Source organism: Pristis pectinata, chromosome 6 (assembly GCF_009764475.1).
Source record: "Pristis pectinata isolate sPriPec2 chromosome 6, sPriPec2.1.pri, whole genome shotgun sequence".
In the NCBI taxonomy this organism is placed as follows: Eukaryota; Metazoa; Chordata; class Chondrichthyes; order Rhinopristiformes; family Pristidae; genus Pristis; species Pristis pectinata.
The window spans coordinates 62,580,938-62,603,342 of NC_067410.1; the positions used below are offsets into that span (position 1 = coordinate 62,580,938).

The 22,405-nt window shown below is 41.4% G+C and overlaps 1 protein-coding gene across 28 annotated transcripts in view; it reads left to right on the forward strand.

Annotated features, from left to right (window-relative positions):
- The window catches only part of kif1aa (kinesin family member 1Aa), a 230,642-nt gene that overhangs the window by 166,258 nt on the left and 41,979 nt on the right, over nucleotides 1-22,405 (forward strand). For 12 of the 28 annotated variants that reach the window (XM_052019026.1, XM_052019024.1, XM_052019030.1 and 9 more), the window contains 8 exons: nucleotides 2,649-2,767; nucleotides 4,419-4,474; nucleotides 9,556-9,664; nucleotides 10,059-10,125; nucleotides 12,510-12,594; nucleotides 13,753-13,858; nucleotides 18,588-18,614; nucleotides 21,472-21,495. In XM_052019026.1, coding sequence (XP_051874986.1) covers nucleotides 2,649-2,767; nucleotides 4,419-4,474; nucleotides 9,556-9,664; nucleotides 10,059-10,125; nucleotides 12,510-12,594; nucleotides 13,753-13,858; nucleotides 18,588-18,614; nucleotides 21,472-21,495 — 593 coding nt within the window. The remainder of the gene's footprint in view (nucleotides 1-2,648; nucleotides 2,768-4,418; nucleotides 4,475-9,555; nucleotides 9,665-10,058; nucleotides 10,126-12,509; nucleotides 12,595-13,752; nucleotides 13,859-18,587; nucleotides 18,615-21,471; nucleotides 21,496-22,405) is intronic. The other 16 variants (XM_052019028.1, XM_052019053.1, XM_052019047.1 and 13 more) reach the window with 3 other exon arrangements.

Consider the following 22,405-nt stretch of genomic DNA (forward strand, 5'->3'; position numbering starts at 1 on the left):
AGTTACCCTTTTGATGTTAATGTACTTACAGAATCTTTTAGGATTCCCCTTTACCTTATCTGCCAAAGCTACCTCATGTCCTCTTTTTTCTCTCCGGATTTCCTTCTTAAGTGTACTTCTACATCCCTTTCATTCCTTAAGGGACTTGCTTGATCTCAGCTGCCTATACCTGACATACACCTTTTTCCTGACCAGAGCCTCAATATCCCTCACCAACCAGCATCCATAATCCTGCCAGCCTTGCTCTTTACTCTAACAGGAACATGCTGTCCTTAAACTTTCCTGATCTCACTTTCAAAAGCCTTCCACTTGCCAGATATTCCTTTACCTGCAAACAGCATCTCCCGACCACCCTTTGCAAATTTCTGTCCAACACCATCAAAGTTAGTCTTGCCCCAATTTAAAACTTTAACTTGTGGACAAATCCTATCTTTTTCCATAACTTTTTTAAAACCAATGCCCCATTTAAAGACCAGGAGAGAGGGAAACCAGACAACTGCAGGCCAGTTAACCTAATGGTAATAGTAGGGACTTTGAGAGACATTAATCAGGCCAAAACTATTCAGACTGTGGGAAAGTACAGGTGATTAAATGAGAGTCAGCATCGATTTGGCTAAAGGTAAATTATATTTGACTAATTTGATTGGGTGCTTTGATAAAGTAACAAAGAGGGTTGATATTGGTAGTATTGTTGATGTTGACCAGATTTAGAAGAGATGCTCAACTAGGTACAACATAATAGGCTTGTTAGCCCTTGGGATTAAAGGGGTAGTGACAAAGCAGCTCAGATCCAGGAAACCGAGAGTAGTGGTAAAGGATAGCTTTTCAAACTCATCTAAAGTGGAGACACAAGGGAGTGCAGATGCTGGAATCTGGACCAACACACAAAAAGCTGGAGGAATTCAGCAGGTCAGGCAGCATCAATGAAGGGAAATGACAGTCAACATTTCAGGTTGAGACCCGTAATCTGGAAGGGATTCTGAGAGACAGGATCTATCTGCATTTGGAAAGGCAAAGACTAATTAGGGATAGACAGCATAGCTTTGTGTGTGGGAAATCGTATCTCACCAATTGATTGAGGTTTTGAGGAGGTGACCAAGAGGACTGACTGTTTACCCTGGAGTGATGGTGCCTGAAGGGTGACCTTATAGAGATTTATAAAATGATGAGGGGCACAGATATGGTGGATGGTCACAGTCTTTTTTCCAGGGTAGGAGAGTCTAAAACTAGAGGGCATCGTTTTAAGGTGAGAGTGGAAAGATTTAAAGGGGACCTGAAGGGTAAGTTTTTCCACACAGAGGGTGGTGGGTATGTGGAACAAGCAGCTAGAGGAAGTGGTAGAGATGGGTACAATTAAAATGTTTAAAAGACATTCAGAAAGGTACATGGATAGGAAAGGTTTAGAGGAATATGAGACTAGCTCAGGTAGACAATTTGGTCAGTATTGATGAATTGAGCCACAGGGCCTGTTTCTGTGCTGTTATAACTCGATGACATCTGCATCCTCCAGTCCTCTGACACTGCCACTGTATCTAAAAGGCATTGGAAAATAATGGCTAGAACCTCTACAGTTTCTTCCCTTCCAGTTTCCATTAACTTGGAATGAATTTTTTCCAGACCCTGAGGCTTTCAACTTTGTAAGCAGTTGCAATTACACTGTCCAATTTCATCACTGTGCACTCCTGTGTTGTTACATGGGCAGCACCCTCTCATGTAGATCCACATGTGATGTGCTGTTTTAATACCTCACCCATGCCTCCTACTTCTGAGAGAATTTTGGTCTCAAATAATTGGCTCATTTTTTTCTTGACACCCCTTTTCACTATTCATTTGATTTGAATAAGTCAGAAGCTTAAAAATTCTGCAACAATGTAATTTAAGGGGGCCCTGCATGAGTAGGTTCCAGACTAGTTCTGGCATCCTGACTTATGTGGGTCCCTTTAATTATTTACCTCCAGTGCTTGAGTTCTTTCACCCCACAACGTCAATTACCCCCCCCCCCCCCACCTACCACCCCACAAGATGATGACCATCCATATCTCCCTTGCCTGACATCTCCAACCACATTCACTCAATCACAGCCTCCCCTAAGCCCTGATCTGCAACTCCTCTGGACTGTCAGACCGCAATCAATATACAACCCTTAACTGAACTTCCAACCCAACTCCGTCCCCACTCAGCCCCCCTAAAGTGTGCAGCATTTGCAGGGCTAAGCATGAAATCAAAGGCTAGTTGTCATGTACTCTGATAGATGTGTTTTATGGGGTTGTTGAATTCGCCTTCTGTATCAAACCACCAGACCCAGGGCTGCTGATCTGCTGTTATACCACTGGGGGAGTTCGGGAATTGGAAGGTCAGGAGCAAAGAGGGCTGGGCCAATTGAGGGTTGTGAGTCATGGGTTTGGAGAATTTGGGGGTGGGGGCAGGAACAATCAGGATTTGAGGGAGTTGAGGGTGGGTTGGCCTCCCAAGTAAGCCAGACTTCTTTAGTTCTAAAATCTCTGCACTTCTAGCATTGTAGAGTCATGCAGCAACCCCGTACATAGCAGTGTGCCCTGCCACCTGTCCTGTTAATGGCTGCAGCAGATTGGAAGCATATGTTTTTTTTCAATATTGAAATGTACTTGAAGGATTTATTCTCTTTACAGATTGCAGTGGAGGTGACCAAATCGTTCATAGAGTATATCAAGACCCAACCCATTGTCTTTGAGGTATTTGGACACTACCAACAGCACCCGTTCTCACCACTCTGCAAGGACCTCATCAGGTAGACGCTCCTGTTGTATATTGTTTATAGCCACATTACTCAATTATTCTGCTGCAAGCTCAAAAGTACCTCACTCTTTATAGCAATAGAGGTTCTGCATCAGTCTTCAGTTTAGCTTGTATTGCAGTGGGTGGGGAGGATCTAGAATAAGATAAACTATTCAAGGATTTGGAGGTGCAAATGTAAGTCAACTAAAGAGCACAATATCTGATTGAGAGAGAGAGTCCACCCTATGTGCCTGTGCTGTCTGTTGTTGGTATTTCAATTGGCATCCAGAATTTATCACAGTGATATTCCTGACCCAGGCAGTTCACAGAGGCCAAACATTGGTTAGAAGCCTTCTTCTGAGGCACTGCCTCAGGATTGAAGATGACTTGCTTCAATTTTATTGGCTCTGAGGAAATGCCAACTCTTCCAAAGATAGAGGTGCCAAATGGGGCAAGTGGATGGATAGTTTGTGAGATGATGCGCCCCTTCCATTGCTTACACTGGTCTTTTGGCATGATCCCAGTGCATGTAGTCAATGTTGTCAATGCCATCACAAATGCTTCTTCTCAATGTGGGGTGGTCATGAGCCAAGGATTCCCAGGAGTCAGTAGGGTAGTTGCAATTTTTTTCAAGAAGGTTTTAAGTACATACTTCAGTCTTCTCTTGCGCCCATCTGGTAATCTCTTCCCTTCACACAGCTTAGAAAAGAGTGTCGGTTTCAGGAGGGTCTGGTAGCAGGCTTGTCAATGGCATGGCCTGTGCAATGGAGACAACTGAGTATAACTAGGCCCTCAGTGCTGGAGATATTGGCCTTAAAGAAGACAAATGGTTCTCTTATCCTTCTGTGACTTTGGAGAGTTTTGTGGAGACATCATTGCTGGTACCTTGAAGTGCCTGCAGTAGGTAGTCCAGGTACAAAAAGTTAGAGCACTGTTGGTATGCCTGGTTCTGTTCTGTGCACCACACACTGGAAAGATATATTCAACTTGGAGGGATGGCTGAAATTTCTGAAATGATTCTTGAATTCTAAGGCCAATTGTAAGAATAAGTAACAGAAATCAGAGTTCATTTTCACTGGAACTTAGAATTAATCGAAATTTTGAAGACATTAAGAAAGTCTGATAGAGTGGATAGAGAGAAACTTTTCCCAATAATTGGCAGCCTAGTACCAGACACATAACCAAAAGAATTGAGTTAGACCTTCTAGGAAGTTAGGAAAGTTCCTCAAATTGGTGGAAGTTTGTTCCTGTCTTCTGGAAATTCTGCTGAGGCAGAGTCAATTATTAATCAGAGATTGATACATTTTATTAATAAAGGTATTAAGTACTGGGGGCAAAAATGGGAGGATGGTCACAGATCAATTAAGTTCTCATTAAATGGTGCAACAAGGAAGGGACAACGTACCCTTTTCCTGTTCCTATGAACAGCAGTTTAATTGCCACGCCCCCATTGACAGCCCTCATTCCTAGAGAAATAGTTTTTTTACATTTTGTCAGACTGCATTTAACAACTAAACCAGGAATTTCACTGTGCAAAGGGATCCAATCATCTATTTATGGTATAGCATGCTAATGAAGTCTAGTTGGGGATCTGCTCTCAATAAATATCCAGCTTCATTGTACTAGAAGTGGTTTCATCTGGTCTTTTTCCTTTCTGTTCTCAGCCCCTTAAGACCATCTCGCCGGCAGTTCCCTCGGGTGATGCCCTTGTCTAAACCAGGTGAGATGAATAAACTTGTTTCATGCTTTTTTTGATTCACATAATAACATAGAGGCTAGAAATTAGGTGGGAAACAGCACAAGGCCACCACTTTTGGTGTGTAATATCCTCTACCCAATCATAAGCCATTTTACTGACAAAGGTGGCTTTTCTTGTATCCTGGGTGAGCACTTAAAGTGACATTTGACCCCTTACTTTTGTAGACTAGTGGCTGAATTTCATTGCTGTCACCAAAACTGATCAACTGGAGGTGTTGGTCCTGCCACACCTGGGTCCCTTACCTGATCTGTGCTCAGTTTGCTTGTCCTTCAGCCAAAGAGTAGCCAGTTGCCTGAGGGAAACCACTGAGTCAGCAACCTCAGGATAGCAGGAAAAAGAAGGAAGCAAGTGTAATTGTAAAGATCTTGATTCACATGCTCAGAGGATGGATTTCTGAATGTCAGGAAGATCAAAAGTGGATAATCAGTGGTCAGCATAGCAGGTTTCAGACATGATCAAGGCTTCTCATCAACTCTCTCACTCACATTGTCACTTCAATGCTAGCCTCTCAACATTACCATGAGAGCAACCTTCAGCCTAAAACCCCCACCACCACATATTCCTTGGTGTCAATCTCTGACCTTGGACTTTCTACTAAGATTGATACTAGGGTAGAGTAGAGAAGTTGAGTTTCAAAGCATGAACCTTAAAACTCTACCTCTCTACTCTGGCCTGGTATCAATCTTAGCCTCAATATGTCTACATCAATCCAGTGGCACATTTTAACTTCAGCCTTTGATCATTATACTAACCTCGATCTTGATCATTATACTAGCCCTGAACTGCTCTGAAATGAACACTTCGGCTTACATTGGTATGGTGATATGCCATTGGACTCATCATCCAAAGAACTGATTATTAAAAATCAATCTTTGAGCATGTACAATCTGAGAAACTGGTCTCACAAGATACAGTTTCCATGTACTGCTTTCCTCACTGGCCCTTATTGCTGAATGACTGGAGTTACATGGGTTTGATTCTTAACTGTCCTCAATTAAAAATACACTAAGGATAGGATCAGACAGACCACCTGGCATCAATCTTCTCACCAGATTCAACAAATCTGAAGTTGCAAAGGAAAGATACACCACATCAATCCTCCACACCAGCAGCACTAGATGTGGCAGTGATGGCAGAGCTTCCACACTGATGAATCACGCAACACCTTGACACAACCATACCAGTCAGACAAAGTTCCAGACTCCTCCCTCATGATCCTGGACGTGCACAGTTCCACTGCAGGAGAGCGCGATTGGAGATGATGACACAGTGGAATATGGTCAAAAGAGAGTGCCAGGAATGGTCTTTACTGACCATGTTAACCAACCCTTGAATGACTTAATTGCCAGACTGGTGACAGCAGCTGTTGGTGTTACCCCATGTGATATAAGGGCATGGTTCATTGAGCTACAATGCCACCTTGTCTGAAAGGTGCACTGCTTTTACCAAGTACTGTCAGGGCAGAGAGCTGGGTGTGGCTCTGGCCTCAGTTCTCAAAGTATCAGCGCCTGAAATCAGAGATGTTTGCCAGGGCTGGATAATATCCAAGGACAGCACTCAGGTTTTCTCTAGCGCACGGAGGGGTGGGAATACTAACATGTTTTCCTCTCTTCATTAGATAATCTGTCGGAGTTGGTGCAGTGTTATGATTTATGTTGTTTTCTGTTCCCATTACACACCTGGCAGAGAATGAGAAGGCACTTGTCTTGATTAGACACCTGATGCCTAATGGATTGAGCCTTCCGTTCCTGGACTCGCTATCCATGCACGCCGTGTCTGCTGCTAGTGTTGCTGTTTCCTATCTCTCCGAGGAGGAGGATTGTGCTCCCTTGCCCCTTCCCAATTCCCCTGGCTGTGCTGTCAGGAAAGCCCAGACACATGGTTTGTAGTAAAGGAACCTGTTGGAAGTCTCTTTGATTGGATACTTTGCCCCTTATAAATCCCATATCATTGGCTAATTCATCTCCCAATACCCAAACTATTAGAGTGCTCACCTTGGTTAGTTGCATTCTTCAACCTGCTTTTAACTCTTTGTTTTACTGGATGTTTTAAGTGCTCCTCTCCACCCTCCTTATATGTTCGAGGATTTCACCTGCAAAACTCCCTGTATATTCAGTAAATTATTCTCCCAAACCTCATATACAGTACTTGGTATTTCACACTACTGTACAGTAAAACTCTGACAATCCAGTGTCCTCAGGGCTTTGCTGGTATTAAACAGATTTCCCAGATGATTGCATATTACTCCTTTTACTCCAGCACACTTCTAATTCACATTTTTAAAAATCAATTACACAATAATGCATTAAATTTTCTAATGAACTCGGTGAGTTTAAGCAGAGTGGGAAACAGAGCCCTGGTGAGTTTAAAGGCCCAATGAGTTACAGCTTAGCAAAAATCAAAACGAGCTGATTCCTGCAAGCACTCAGGACCCTGGATCTAGCTGCAAACCTATCCTCAGGTATCTGACTGGGCGTTCTCCATCCTGACCAGGGCTCCAGTTGCACATCCAGCCAATGCATCCAGTAATAAACAGCCAATCTCACATGCATGGGGATGCATGAATAGTAATTCCATGAATACTGAGGACTTAATATACTAACCAGTGAAACAGATGCTGAACTATTGGGATTTCCAAACAACTGGATACCAGCTTTTTGGACTTTTACTGTACCTAATTCATCTCTTCCATGTACAACCTTCCCGACTTCCTGTCTTTTATGAATGTGAAATCTAGTTCTCAAACACACTCAGGACATCTTCCTTCCCACTGAACATACATTGTAGTGGCTTACCATGGCAGGGAGTAGCTGGAATTTGAAACTGCCATGGTTTATTCAGCAGGTTATGGATTCTTCCTTTCCTCTTTTCATTTCTGTTCTTTGATTTTGGACTAGCTGAAGAAAAATAATATTCTTCTGGTGGAACCTCGGTCTGTAAATTTCTGCATCCTCCCTGATGAAGAATCTTACTGCAAGTCCCCAAATATTGATCTGTGTGGAAACATCATTCTGTCCGCTTGAATAAAATGGTGATTCCCTGGTTTATCTCAGTCACTTCTCTTGCCCCTGGTGATGTAACCAATTCAAAGCCACTTCCCATAGGAGACAGCAGTGTGTCACTTCTCAGTCCTGTGCCCTTGTGTCTCACTCAGTAACAAACAACAGTGGATAAGAGTGTGCAACTAAATTGAAAATAGATATGACTTCAGAACAGATTTGACATAATTGATATTGACGCCAGTATTGTGATTCACTTACATTTGAAAGTTGGCAAGTCTTGGTGGAGCCTAAGATGGAAGATTTCCCCAAGGTAAATAAGGCTGAATCAAATTGGTGGTGAGATGAAGTTAAGGTTTGTTTTTAAAAGTAACAGAAGAGAGATCCTCAGTGGGTCTTCCCAATGGTAAGCAAGGCTGAAGTGACTGTTAGAAGGCATCAAATTCACAATTGAAAACCAAAAATGTGCAGATTCACAATTGAGCTCTTTTAGAGCCAATCAAATTTTGTAAGACAATGCACACTTGGTCCATTGCTGTTATTCAATCACACTCAATTGTTGACCTTTTATTTAATATTTATATGTTAGTTTTAATTCAAGAAGCCACACTTAACAACTGAGTGCTTATGGTGCATTGAACAGTGGCACTTTTGTGGTCAGGTATAAGAATGCCTGTTCCAATCAGCTTCCAGTGTGATTGAATCTTCTATCGTGTGAGATACTCTTAGGAAGAGGAAGTGATTCTTTCAGGAGAGAAGGTTCAGCTGCAGGGAAACCATAAAACATACAGATCTGCATTTTCATACAGGAAGGAATACATCCTTAGGGGTGGGATTTAGCATTTTGGTTTGTTGACTGAAGAACATGGGTCCCAGAGCAAAAGCCAAAATTCAGTGGAATTTTCTGAATTTAATTCCTGTTCAATGAAGTAAGAACTAGAGAGGAAGGTGGAGTGTGATGTCACAAGAGTGTGCTACTACAAGAACTCATTTTTAGTTCTAATTTAAATTAGATTGTTGATTCTAATTTTTTAAGTGACTAATTCAACAGATAAAAATGTGGAGCAATGAGCTTCTCAGGTTTGATGGCCCCTTTGAAGAAAATCATACAATTTTGGGGGAATATTTGGCACAGCTTTATTTATCAGTGCATCTCAACTTCTGCCCCCAGATGTTTAAAAAAATGTATGAATCACCTTTATAAAAGTAGAACACATTTAGAAAGATAGAATATATCTGAATATAGGTGAGATTGGTCAGTGCAGTGTGCTGTGTGGTCTTTACTCTTAACTTTCCTGCGTGTCTGCTGTGTTTTGTTTCATTTTTATCTTCCGTAAGACATTGAGCTTTTGTTTGTCAGTAGCATTTTGTGTGGTAGGAATCTTTCAGCCCCATGTGAATCTAATCTCTAAACTGCTGTAAAGTCCAAAGAAATGCCTGTCTCCTTGAGCTGGCCAATTATCGTATTTATGCCACAGAAGGAGACACTTAACTGGCGTGCCCATGGACTTCAGGTTAAATCCTACCTCCTAGTCCTTGGTCCTTGGCCATGCTGGTATTTCAAGTGGCCATCTAGATAATTTTTAAATATGATGAGAGTTCTGCCTCCAACAGCCCTTATGGATCAAAATATTTTTTCTTAACTCCCCTCTAATCCAATTAACAAAACCATCCCCTCATTTCCAAACTCCCTGCTAAGAGAAACAGGTGCTTCCTGTTTACACCACCTATAATTTATACGCTGCAGTTAAATTTCTCCTCAGTCTCCCTTGTTCCAAGAAAATAATCCCAGCCAAGGTACTTTCTCCGCTCACCTTGTGAAAAAGAATGTTTGCATAATGTTAGAACTGAACCTGTCACAAATTGAATTTTGAAAAATAAAGTGAAGATTGTTGCCTATTTTGCATGCCAACTTTTCCACTTAACAAACCAGCAGCTTTTTGAACAGATATTGTTGGAAGCTGATAGTAGAATCAGTTGCAAGCTTTGGACTCACACTTAGGCTGCTTCCATTGCCCTGACTAATGATTCCTGTATTTACAGTGCCAGCAACTAAGTTAAGCACCATGAGCCGACCCACAGCAGGGCAGTGTCAGGGCAAGTATGACCTGCTGGTATTCTTCGAGATCTGTGAGTTGGAGGCCACTGGAGAGTAAGTATTGTCACCCATTGCAGTATAATCTGAAAAACATCAATAGCCAGTCTTGTTGGGCTCAAGTTCAGGCAGTAAAAGTTACCCATCATACCTGATTTATGAGGCTACATGTCAAAGTAAAGTTTGTTGTCATATGCACAAGTACATGTATGCATAGGTGCAATGAAATACTTACTTGCAGCAACATCACAGGAACATAGCATTAGAGACACAACATTCATGAGAAAAACATAAATTAAACATAAACATAAATTATACAAGGAAGAACACAGTTAGAACAAAACAAAACAAAGTCCATCGTAGTGCAAAGTGAACATTTCCTTCACTGTTTGTTTGATTTAGGTAAGCAGCAGACTAGAGGACACATAATGTCTCCCTTTTCCTTTTGCAGGTATATTCCCGCTGTAGTTGACCATAGAGGTGGAATGCCCTGTCATGGAACTTTCTTACTGCACCAGGTACTGCTGTATACAGTCTCGAATGAGTTAGACTCTTGCATTTCTGCCTGTTGTCTCTAATAAGACTTCTTCTTTTATGCATGCCTTTGCTTTGAATAAAAATTGTTCAGTGTTAATAAAGGCATGTTAAACTATCAGGTCACAGGTGGCCAACAATCATCTTATTTGAGTATTCCCCCACTGGGAACTTAAGCACTTTTCAACAGAAACTTATAGATATAGTCAGTAATTCAGACAAAGTCAGAGGAGAGAGAGAGAGAGACAGCATTCATATTTCACATCACTCACCTTTCATCTGAACTGGGAAAAGCTAGAGGTCAAAAGTTTTAAGTTGTAGAGAAAGGGTGAGTGAACAGGGATGGTCTGTGGAGGGCAGGAGAGATACGATAGAAGTGGTGGTGGAGGATATTCAGAGCTAAAGACAAGTGAATAACAGAAGGTGTGTGTGAGAAAACTGCAAACAGGAGGGGACAATAAAATCTGAAAATACCAGAAGAGAAGAGAGAAAAACTGTAACTGGAGTTGTGCGACAGAAGGCTGGAATGGCTGAATATCTGAAATTGTTGAATTCAGTGTTGAGCCCAAAGGCTGTAATATGCCTGGTCAGGAAATAAATCCTGATGCAAGATCTCAACTTGAAACATTGACCATCCCTTTGCATCCGTAAATGCTGTTCAACCCTCTGAGATCTTCCAGCAGTTTATTCTTTACTGCAGAAGGTAAGTACTTTTCTTCAAGCTTACATCGAGCTTCTTTGTAACAGTGTAGAACATTGAAGAGAGGACAGTCTTTGCTCAATCAAGACAGTTTCATTCATATGCTCTGCCATTTCCAGTTCTGAAGTACTCTGGGAGGGAGGGAATCGGGCTGGAATCCTACTGCCAGGAATTAGCGGGAGGTCTGGAAGGAGGTAGTCATAGGTGGGTATAATTGATTGTCAGATAGAGGGTCAACAACTTGGTGTGTTGGGGTCAGGGGCTGATGGCTGGATTACATAGTCTGGGGTCATTGGGGAAATGGAGATGTCAGTTGTCATGGAGTGTGATGGGTAATTGGTGAGATTGGTTATAGTGGGCTGTAATTGGTAGTTGGGGGAACCAGTTGTCATGAGAGGTACACTTGGTAGTGGATGGTGTTGGTTGTCATGGAGTACCATCGGTAAATTGGTAGTGAGGGGCGTCGATTGTCATGGGGTGCGGTCAATTGTTGGGGTTGGTCAAGATGAGGTGTGATCAGTAGCTAGGGGTTGTGAATATCTGAGGGTATTTGTGTTCAGGACTGTACCTGTACTGGTTAGTATTTAACAACAAGATTTAGAAATGTCATTAACTGACAGTAACAATAGGGCTCTCTAGCAATTTGAACTGGATTGTAAATGTTTTTTCTCTGATTTCCATTAGTTGTTCTAAACCCCTTCACAAAGCTGATGGAATATGGGAAAATTTGTTGGATGAGTCATTCCTTTCTGATCTCTAGCCTCTATTCTGTCCCCTCCATTCTAGCCTGTCATGTGCCTTCTTCATCTGTACGGTCAATCTTACTTTGCTCCTAGTTTTGACCCTCCTCTCTTGTTCCATCTAACCTCCATTTTCATAGTGGGAGGGAAGGCCACACCAGGCTCTTCTTCTTCCCTCTTATCCACATTAGCCTGATCCCCATTCCAGTACGTGACCCACTGGCAGATCACTATGAGGTGTACTCATAGTGTCGGTGAGCAGAAATGTGGGAGCAGTGAAGGTTGAGGTGCACTAACTGGATGAACAGTGAGCGGTGAGAGCTGTTGTGAATTTCCCATTGAGGGTAACATAAGGGAAAACCCACTGAACAAATTCAGTCTTGCAATCAAGTAAATAAGGATTGAGCAAGGAGCAATATGAACTGGTGAGCTTGAATATGCTTATAGACATAACTGAGTTGCATTTTGCAAATTAGGCCCTCCAACACAGAGCTTTGTCCAGTAGGAGCACATATTCCAAATACAGGTGCTGTCGCATTCCATGTAGTCTGACACTGGGGGATGTTATTAAGGCCTGGTGTTGTAAGGGGAGTATGTAATTACATGCTTTTATCAGATCAGTCGAACATTCAAAGTGTGATTCAATCACTTTGTGATGGAAACATTCTAAAGTTGTACCAGACTTACTGTATGAGATTGAATTCCTCTTACATGGATATGCTTACCACATCTACAGCAGGTTGTTATAGTTGAAAGAGAAGGTTTTTATAACATGGTCATAATAACTTAATGTTCATGTATTCTTTTCTTCCTCTACCCAACCCTTCCATGTACAGGACTGTCTCAAGCCATAAAAGCTTTGTCATAGTATGATTGGAATTAAGTGGCTCAAGAAACTAATGTCATCCTTATTGTCTGTTATTGATAGGGAATCCAAAGGAGGATAACAGTTACTATCGTGCATGAGACCGGAAATGACATACATTGGAAGGAAGTGCGAGAGTTGGTTGTTGGTAAGTAGGGAGGAAAGCAATTAATGCAAAGGTCAAGTTATCTAATCAGCTTTACAAATCAAAAGATACAGTCTGAATCCAAAAAAACCCACAAATAGTGACAGCAGCTTGTATTAAATAGTACCTTCAACATAGGAAAGCATGCCAAGGGACTTTGCAGAACCATTGTCAGATAAAACTTGGCATCAAAGAAGAGGACGTTAGACTAGGTGACCAAGAATGTTAACGTTGTGTGGAAACTCTGCTGCCTAGTCTCCTACCTTGGTGATGACACTCAGCTGCCTGTTAACTACTCTTGCTACTCTGGGGCAGATTTCTTCTCTAATGGAAAGGCTGGGGTGATTTCTGGGGGCAGTGCCACTGACAATCAAAAGATAGTATGTCATCAGCATTGGTCACTGGGGCAGGGATTAATACTGTAAAACAAGATGGACAATGCCTGTCCCAGCATTCAAGGCCACGCCCTTCATAAACCACAAATGCATGGTCGAATTTTGCAATGGTGATTTTATTTGTGTGTTGTTTACCAATTGAGATCACTGTGCACACCTAACAGCCTTGGAGACAACCCTACAGTTTCATTATACATGCAGGGAAATGCTTAATTAGGTTTCCTATCAAACCATCAGTGTAATTTTCAATAAAATTTCTTGGTCAGTCTGTTTCCCAGTATTGTTGGGTAAGGATAAATATTGGTCAGGACACCAGGCAGAGTTCATGTGCACATCTGGGACATAGTGTTGTGGGACCTTCAGAACTATCCAAAAGGGGAGTCAGACCTTTGTTTGATGCTTCACTTGAAGAAGGACCTGTCCACTGGCTCAGTGTTCTCTCCACTAACCTGATTACATGTCCAAGTCAAGGTAGTGAGGCTTAACCCCACATTCATAGAGTCTAAGCTAAGGGTACAACCACTGGGGCACTGCTGAGAAAGCCAGTGGAATGGTTGACCTTCCAACCATTTGAGCTTTCACACTGTGGCAATACACCTAATGGATTGTATAGGTAAAAAAGGAAGAGATGAACATAAATTCCAAGATGGGGTAGGCTTGTAAAGTAATCGCAGGACTCCACCGCTCAGTTGAAATCATGCAGATGGGGGAATGGGATGTGCTTTCACTGCCCTCAGTAACCAGGCATATGTTGTCTCTTTCTTAGGTCGGATCCGGAACACACCAGAGTCAGATGATTCTATCATCGATCCCAACATCCTGTCCTTGAATATTCTAACAGCAGGCTACACACATCCATCCCTGGAGGATCGGTAGGTTAGACACTGAGCATTAAGCGGGAGAGTCGCTTGTGCCCACTTTGAAGCTGCCAGCGTTTAACATACTGCAAACTGATTTCCGGGTCACTCCTCTTCTCTTAGATTCCCAGTGCTCTTTCTTATGGCTTTTCCCCCTAACACCCCACATCTCTACCTGTGCCTCTTTATTTTGTTATGCCAGTCACACATTCTAGCAGTTAATCCCAGTCCAGAACGGCCCTGTTTAACTTGTCTCATTTCTTGAAAGAGTGATTACTGCTCCATAAGGTACAACATAAGGTTAATTGAGTAAAGCATTCCTCAGATTAAATACAGAAAGTGGTTCCCTAGACAGTGTATCATCAGATGGTCCCAGGTACTGGATAGATATGAGGGAAAGCTCACTCTACATTGTCCCAGTTATACTACCATCAGGTACACAGCAGTTGAATACTGACTAAATCTCCCTCTAGTATTACATCACCTAACACTTCCAGATCAGACTCAATATTACATAGAGAGTAAAAATCCTTCTTGCATTTCCCCATTAAACATTTCCACATTGGATGTATCATGAATTAAAGTTTTGCATTAAACCTCTGCTGTTCCTTACCTGAGAATGATGGGACAGGAATTCTGATACCATTTAATGACTTGCTTTAGTAGAGTAAATACACTTCAAAATATGAAAAATGTAAAAACAAAACAATGGAAAAGAATATTACTTAACACATAAAACAATGGGCACTTTCAAACCTTTATTTAAACCATTATTGCCATTGCTTTGTAAGTTTACCTTAGCTCATTGGTTGCAGTTTAGTAGATGACTGGATGGTTTCTATTTCTCAGCATGTTGGGGATTGGTGGCTTCCCAGCGCTCCCTTTGCAAAATTGGATTGTGCTTTACATTCTTTGGCAGCAGTTTAAAACAAAACAGTCGCATTATTTTACTATTAATGAGACCAAAAGTGATTGAGAGCCATTATGTTGGGCTGAAGAACAGTGGAACTAATAATTCCACCAATTTTGCAACCAGTTGCAGGGTACACATTCTCCTGTCCCACCATCACCACCATAGAGGAAAATCTAGACACACAGATCCCAGGAAAACAACAGGACCTCCTACTCCAATCTACATCTCTCCTTGTGTTGTCTCAAAGTATTCTAAAATTTAACGGTGGATAACACCAGTGCCTGAGTTGCATGTGTTATAGATTGAAAATGTCAGAAAATCTCAGCAGGTTGAGCAGCATCTGTGGAAAGAGAAACCATTAACATTTCAGGCAGAAAGCCCATCATCAGAACTGAGAAAGACTTCTCACTTTCTTAGTTGTCAGCTCTCTTTTTTAGATCTGATGAAGGGTCTTTGACCTGAAATGTTAACTCTGCTTCTCTTTCCGCAGATGCTGCCTGACCTGCTGAGTTTTTCCATCATTTTCTATTTTTATTTCAGATGTGCAGCTCTGTGGTTTTTTAAAATTTTCATCATGTTACAGAAACTTTGAGTTGAAATCTGAGAATATTTGATATTATTACAGGTGTATTTTGTACATAAATATGTCGATATGTTCTTCGTGTTGGATTAATCCAGCATATCATCTAATCCATTCAGATACAGGCTTTATATACTATAGAGTCTAGTTTTTCTAAAATTCGTCTAATTGTCCTTAGACCCAACTGGTACAGGAGTATTGTGGTTAAGTTTCCGAGCTCGCACCCAGTACCTGGTGCCTTGGTCCAGAATCCCACCAAGGAAGCTCGGAAGTTTAATTGTAAATAATTAAGTAAAGTTAAAAAGTAAACTAGTATCAGCGACATTGACTATGAAACTACCAGATCGTTTTAAGAAAACCATCTGGTTTACTGATGTCCTCTAGACAAGAATCTCCTTACGTAGTATGACCGTCACATGACTCCAGACCCACCAGAGCGGTTGATTGTTAACCTACTTCTCAGTTAACTGGTGATTGGGGATGGGTTATAAATGCAGTGATCAAAATCTAATTAGGCATATAAATGGTGGTGTGGGCTTGAGGGGCTGGTGGCCAACTCCTGCTCCTATCTTGTATATGAACAAGTAGATAAAATAATACATAATGCAATGTCCTTCTATGCTGGCTTGTTGCTCATGCAATTTCTGTTCAGATGGAACAGTCTCTTGCCCAGTGTCTTGGTCCCAGCATGCTCGTTTCTCTCGTGGCCCTTGAGATTTGAATTGTCCCTTCCACAACCATAGAGGCAGAAGCAAAGGGATGTGGGAAATTAACACCTCCTTTCAGAGCACTAACTTGACAGACTGTGAAAGCTGTCACACTGCTTGGCTAGTAGACTAATTAACAGTACTAATCATTACATTAGAATTGTGCAGTTTGTGGAAACATCTGCATATGTAACACGTTTGTAATGGTATTATTTGATATTTTCTCTTTATTTCAAAACTTTAAAAATCAGTGATTATGTGTGAGTCTTTTGAAATTTCATTTTGTCTTTTACCCCTTCATTCTACAAGGACCAGGGAAAACCAATGAGATGTGAATAGAGCCTTGACTGAATGGCTCCCAGTTGGAAGGAGATCAGCACCAATGAAAGGCTCCTCAATATTTAGAACCAGAAATAAAAATGGCAGAACCTGCAGTGTTCTGCAAGCAAATTAATATGATTTGTTTAGAACAATAATAGGTTCCTGAACACAATGTGTAGTTAGAATATTTTTGGTAGCTTTTTGGTGAGAGTATGAGTTGTCGTGATCTCCTGCTGAGCTTAATTCCAGGTTCCTATTTAATGCCTTCATGAGATTTTCCTGTAAGCCTGACTGACTCAATACCCGCCTGTCTGGCAGGGGAAATCTGAAGTCGAAGGTCACAGTTAGGGAACAGGGAGAAGGGAACAAAGAAGTGATCATGGGATGGACTGGTTTGATGACTGGGAACCAGACTGTGTTCACATGGGAGTGATAATTGTCAGGGCAATATTGTGGCTGGGGCTGGGATATTGTGGTCTGGGATGAGATCATTTTATGTGGGGAGAGAATGCAGTCCAGGGCCAGCAGCGATCATGGTGTTTCAGGAGTCAGTGATGGTGGAGAGGGACCAGTAGCTAAATGCTGCATCGGGGAACAATTCTGTTTCTCATGGCACACATACAGCACTGTTAAGGCATTTATTTTTCCTTCTGGCCCTTCTTAAGACCTATTACCTACAGGAAACATGAGTTTTAAAAAAATCTAGTTAAAATGAAAGTTCACAAAATCTCTTACCACTTGTCATCTCAGACTGGATTGGTTCTCCACCTTTATGAATACTGGAAGTGAACAGACTCAGATTATTTCATACTCTTAACATTTTTACTTCTCACCCACTTTCAACTTGCCTATTCTTGTTTGTAGAAATTACAATTCCATCCCAACTCTAGGATCTGTAACAGCAGGGAAGTGAAGGGAATTAAGTTCAAGAAATTGGAGATGAGCAAGTGATGCTACTGAATTGTTAATTTAATCTGCATGGTTACTTCTAATGGCCAATAACTCATATACACTCCCACACCTATCTGATAAGAATACAATTTTTAAAAAAAGAATATCTATATAATTAGAAAAAGAATAACTGCATAGATAGAAAGTGGAATCGTTCGTTTGAAGGAAGATATGTGTGAGTTTGAATGAATATTAATGAGCATGAATGAGTATGAGTGAATTTCTATGTGCAGGAGAAACTGTACCTGGGAGAACATATGAGAGAGCAAGTTTGATCATAAGATTGTGTGATTGTGTTTGTATGCACACAAAAGTGTGTGAGTGTTACTTGCAATTGTTTTTTTGTACTTGCTGCTGCAAAAAATGTGACTAATCATGAAAAAAACAAAAAGTTGCATTCTGCTTTGTCCACATACTCATGATTTCTGCCACAAGCATAGAAGGTCACTAAATACCTGTGGATGGATGCAGCATCCATCACAACATTGCCAGCATACATGCCTCCCAGAACAGCATGTGCTTGGGGAAATAAATTGCCTGGGATAAGCAGGTGTTGGATTGCACTGCTAGCCAACAGTTGTGAGTTAATACCAACCAGATTTGCACTCCATCCAAAAAAATGGCTGCCAAAGCCAAGCAGAACTCCAAGTGTGGTTGCTCTAATGTAATATTTGTTCTCGCAATCTATCATTCTAAAAAATGCATCTGAAGCTTTTAAAAAGTATGCTACAGAGAAGGACAGCCTTTAGCTCTGTAAATCTGATCGCCCATTACTTTTCTCTCTCTTGAAGTGCAGAAATCAGTCCCAGTTCTGACAAAGGATGACCATCCTCACTTGTGCAAGTTTGTGTTCAGTGATTCACTTTAGACATTCTGATCCTTGGTCTGTCCTCAATATGAAATGTAAATTCTTTTCTCTGAGTGCCATCAGGTGACAGATTCTGAACTGGAAAATGAGACCTGGCTTAGTGCTGGAGAGAAAGGCACAAAGCATTCGATTGTTTTGGTTTCACTCATTATTCCTGAAAGCTCCATTTACTCTGAATTAATAATTTGGCTGATATCATTGCTTTAATAGGCTAGAAACTTGAGCTTTCACGTAAGATGGCCCAAACAATGCTGCTGAATGAATCTTAGTGACCTTCTATCTCCTAGAACATAGCTTTGCTATCTCGTTATGCTCAGGGTCTGCTGCTTTGCTTTACGATGTTACCGTCACCACTGATACTTTATTGAGTCTACTAACAAGGTATTGTTCTTGTGTTTTTGCAGGCAATTTCTTGATTCGGATATGCCTAGGTATTTTTTTTTGTTTTAAATCCTTAAAATATTTATTTATCAACAGCTTCAGGCATCAAAATCCTATCCAAATCTTTGGTTTTCTTTAAATTAATATCTTGATTTATTTGGACTGTTTGTTTCTTTTCACTTTTCCTCTTTTCACCACATTCTGCAAAGACCTGCCCAGGCATTGCCAGTTTAATTCGGCTTGACGCCCAATTCCATGAGCTCTGAGGAGGTCAAAGACTACATGTAGTACTTGCAATGGCCATGCCAAGGACCAGGGGTTCATCATGGGGAGCTTTTCCACTGCTACATACATCATTGCATTAATTTCTTTTGAAGCGGGAGGGGAATGCAGGTGGTTACTGCACATGCTAAAGTTTTGCAGTGTCAACCCTTACATTTGCAGGTGTGTGGACTCTGGTGTGCTGTGTTGAAGGCATTAAGTTGTTGTCAGGCATTTTAGCCTGACAATTAAATGATGAACTCTGTGAGGCATTGTTTATGTTGCATATGGCAAACAATGATCATTGTTCAAAAGTACATTCAAGGCAAAGAAAGTCGAGTCACAGGTAAACAGGGTGGTGAAGAAGGCTTTTGGCAGGGTGGCCTTCATCAGTGAGGGCACTGAGTATCGAAGTTGGGAGGTTATGGTGCATTTGTACAGGGCCCTGGTGAGGCTGCACTTGGAGTATTGTGTTCAGTTTTGGTCACCTGCTACTGGAAAGATGTTATTAAATGGGAAAGAGTGCAGAAAAGATTGACAAGGATATTGCCAGGACTCAATGGACTGAGTAACAGAGGGAGGTTGGACAGGTTAGGACTTTTTTCCTTGGAGCATAGGGAGACTGAGAGGTGATCTTATAGAGGTGTTAAAATCACCAGGAGGCATAGATAAGGTGAATGCACTCAGTCCTTTTCCTAAGGTTGGGGAATCAGGAGCTAGAGGGCATAGGTTAAAGGTAAGAGGGGAAAGATTTAGTAGGAACTTGATGGGCAACATTTTTACACTGAGGGTGGTACATCTGTGGATTGAGCTACCAGAGGAAGTGGTTGCGGTAGGTATAGTAACAACTTATAAAAATAGTTGAACATATATATGGGTAGGAAAGGTTTAGAAGGTTATGGGCCAAACATGGGCAAATGGGACTAGCTTAGGTGGGAATCTTGGTCAGCATGGACCATTTAGGCCAAAGGCTTGTTTCCGTGTTGTATGACTCTATGACTCAATAGAATAATAAGGGAAAACCTGGAGAGTGGTGGCTGCCTTACACATCATGTGGGTGTGAGAGTGAGCATCCATGTCAACATATTCTTCTCTCAAAGGCTGTACAAAGAGGATACTGAGCATCTAGTGACTGCATCAAATTGACAGGTTGCCCATCTTCCCCAAAATGTTTGGAATTTTGTGGAGCCACTGTCCATTCAGTAGACTGAAGGTTATTCATTGCGAATCTATATTGATATCCTGCTTATGCAGAGTAAAGATACGTCATTGTTTATCGATGGAGTTTTAGTTCACTCAGCAGGATGAGGTTTATTTGCTGCATAACAGTACAGAGTTACTCTTCATCCAGCAGGAAAAGGTTCTTCACTGCATCTGTGCAGAGTCCCTGTTGATTCAGCAGGTTAAGGGTATCTCACTGTCTGTGTAAAGTTCCTGTTGATTCAGTAGGATAAGGATGTCTCACTGTATTTGTGCAGAGTTCCTGTTAATTCAGCACATTAAGGATGTTTCACTGTATCTGTGATTTAGTTTCTGCTAATTCAGCAGGGTAAGAGCTTTTGCTATGACAGAGTGCCACTATTAGTTCAGTTCAGTCTCTTTACTCATTGCAAATAAGTGGAGCTTGAAATTAGACATTTATTCTCCTGTGCAAGATTTTTCTGTGGCAGAGTTTCTATTCGGAATGCAAGAATGTAAAAACAAAACCATTAGATAAAGCAATGATCAATTCCTGGGATCACATCTTGCCACATTCTTTAAACTTGCCTTTCTGAAATACACATGGAACTGCTTATTAAATCTATGACCTTCAAATGTTCCTCAATTTTATTAATTTTTGCAGTAAAACATTGACTTTCCTAAGTTTCTTATTTTTAGCTTTTGTTTTTTGAAACCTTCTGCTTACAAGGAATAAAACCTTCAACCATTTCACAAACTGGAAGACCTCTTAGCCTTGAGTACCTTGGAAGTTTATTGTTTTTACCAAGAAAATAAAATCACTTTGTGAATCATTCCTCCTATGGTCAATTACTGATAGCTGGAATTGTCATCAAAGTGAGGTGCAGTTACAGAATTCCTGTTTAATCAGCGGAAGTTACTCATAAATAACTGAAGAGAGTTCTAATTTATTCAGTAGAGGATTTAACAGTATTGAGTTGCTGTTTCTTCACCAGTGTAAAGATTAATTGCTGTTTAACCTTACAGTGTAATGGTGCCTGGTGATTCAGTATGTAACTTGGGAGCAGCCTTGGTGGATTGTTTCAAACAACAGTCATTGAAAGAGATTGCAACAGCTGTATAGACAAGGTCCAGTAACCATTCTTCTCTTCAGTTGTGTCTGGTGATTCAGCCGTGCAGCCAGGAGTATGTCCAAAGCCCTAAACAATTCACAGGTCTTTGCAGAATATTCTAATCCTCTTGAAGGAAACTGCACGCTAGTGCTCGATGGCAGTCTCTGCGGTGCAGGGCGGAGTGTCTCCTTTTACCCTCACCCCCATCCCTCCACTCCTTCACCAACCCCTCCCCTCTCTGTTGCTCAGGTGGGCATGACTGACATAGCATCTAACATCCTGAGGACTAAACTTCTGACATTTTTTTCTTTTTTTTTCCCCTTTGTGTTTGTCTCTGGGTTGTCTTCACTAAAAGCATAACACACGGAAATGACAATAGGTACACAGTGACTTTTCTTTCGCTCTTTTTCTCTGCAGTTTGTGTCCCGTCCTTTCTCTTGTTTCATTCACTGGTATCACTTGTTTTGATTTTATTAACTCCTATGTTGGTGTCCTGTGCCTGTTAACTTACTGTTCCCCTCAATGATAATTGTGCTCCCTTTACAATGTCTTGATTGCAAGATTGTGATATTTCCCTTGATCAAAGAGACAGTATTCCTTCTTACTGGCCTGCGATCTTTTCCATCCTTTTTGAAACTTAAATACAGTGGAAAAAATGAAACAAAGTTGGAAAGCTGGAGATGCAGATGCAGAGAGGAAACACATTGCAACTTAGCAATCTATGGAGAGGCCCTGAATGCTGCAGAAAATCTCAGTAAACTGGACCAATAACAAGCCTCCCCTGCACAAGTGCATATTCCTAAGGTACATCTGCATTCAAAGACAGGAAAGATAAGTCAGTGCTGAGACCCTTCATCCGAACCAGAGTTCTCAAGGGTGATTGGTGGGGAAGTGCCTTCATGTGACTGACCAAACGGAAAAGAGGGATGGGATGAGCAACCAAAGACTAATTTCCATGCTGGATGGGAGGCAGGGGTGGGGTTCAAGTGAAGACAGCAATTACAGTGATGGCTCAGATGGTAAAAAAAAATTGGTCTCATTCTGTACTGTGCATTCCACAAGGTGGTTAGGAAAGAACTTGCATGTGCTAATTACTATCCCAAGGGTGCAGCCATGGAATTCCTAGGTTTGAGAATGAAGGAACCAGGTGAAAAGGCTATGTGATTTCTAAAGGTCATTTGAGAGGGCTACAGTGGGGATGTGCAAAGATCTCAAAGAGAGGTCTGAGATGGTGAGGGGCAGGAACTGACAGATAGATAAGGTCTCCAGCTCAAGGTTCCACACAAAGC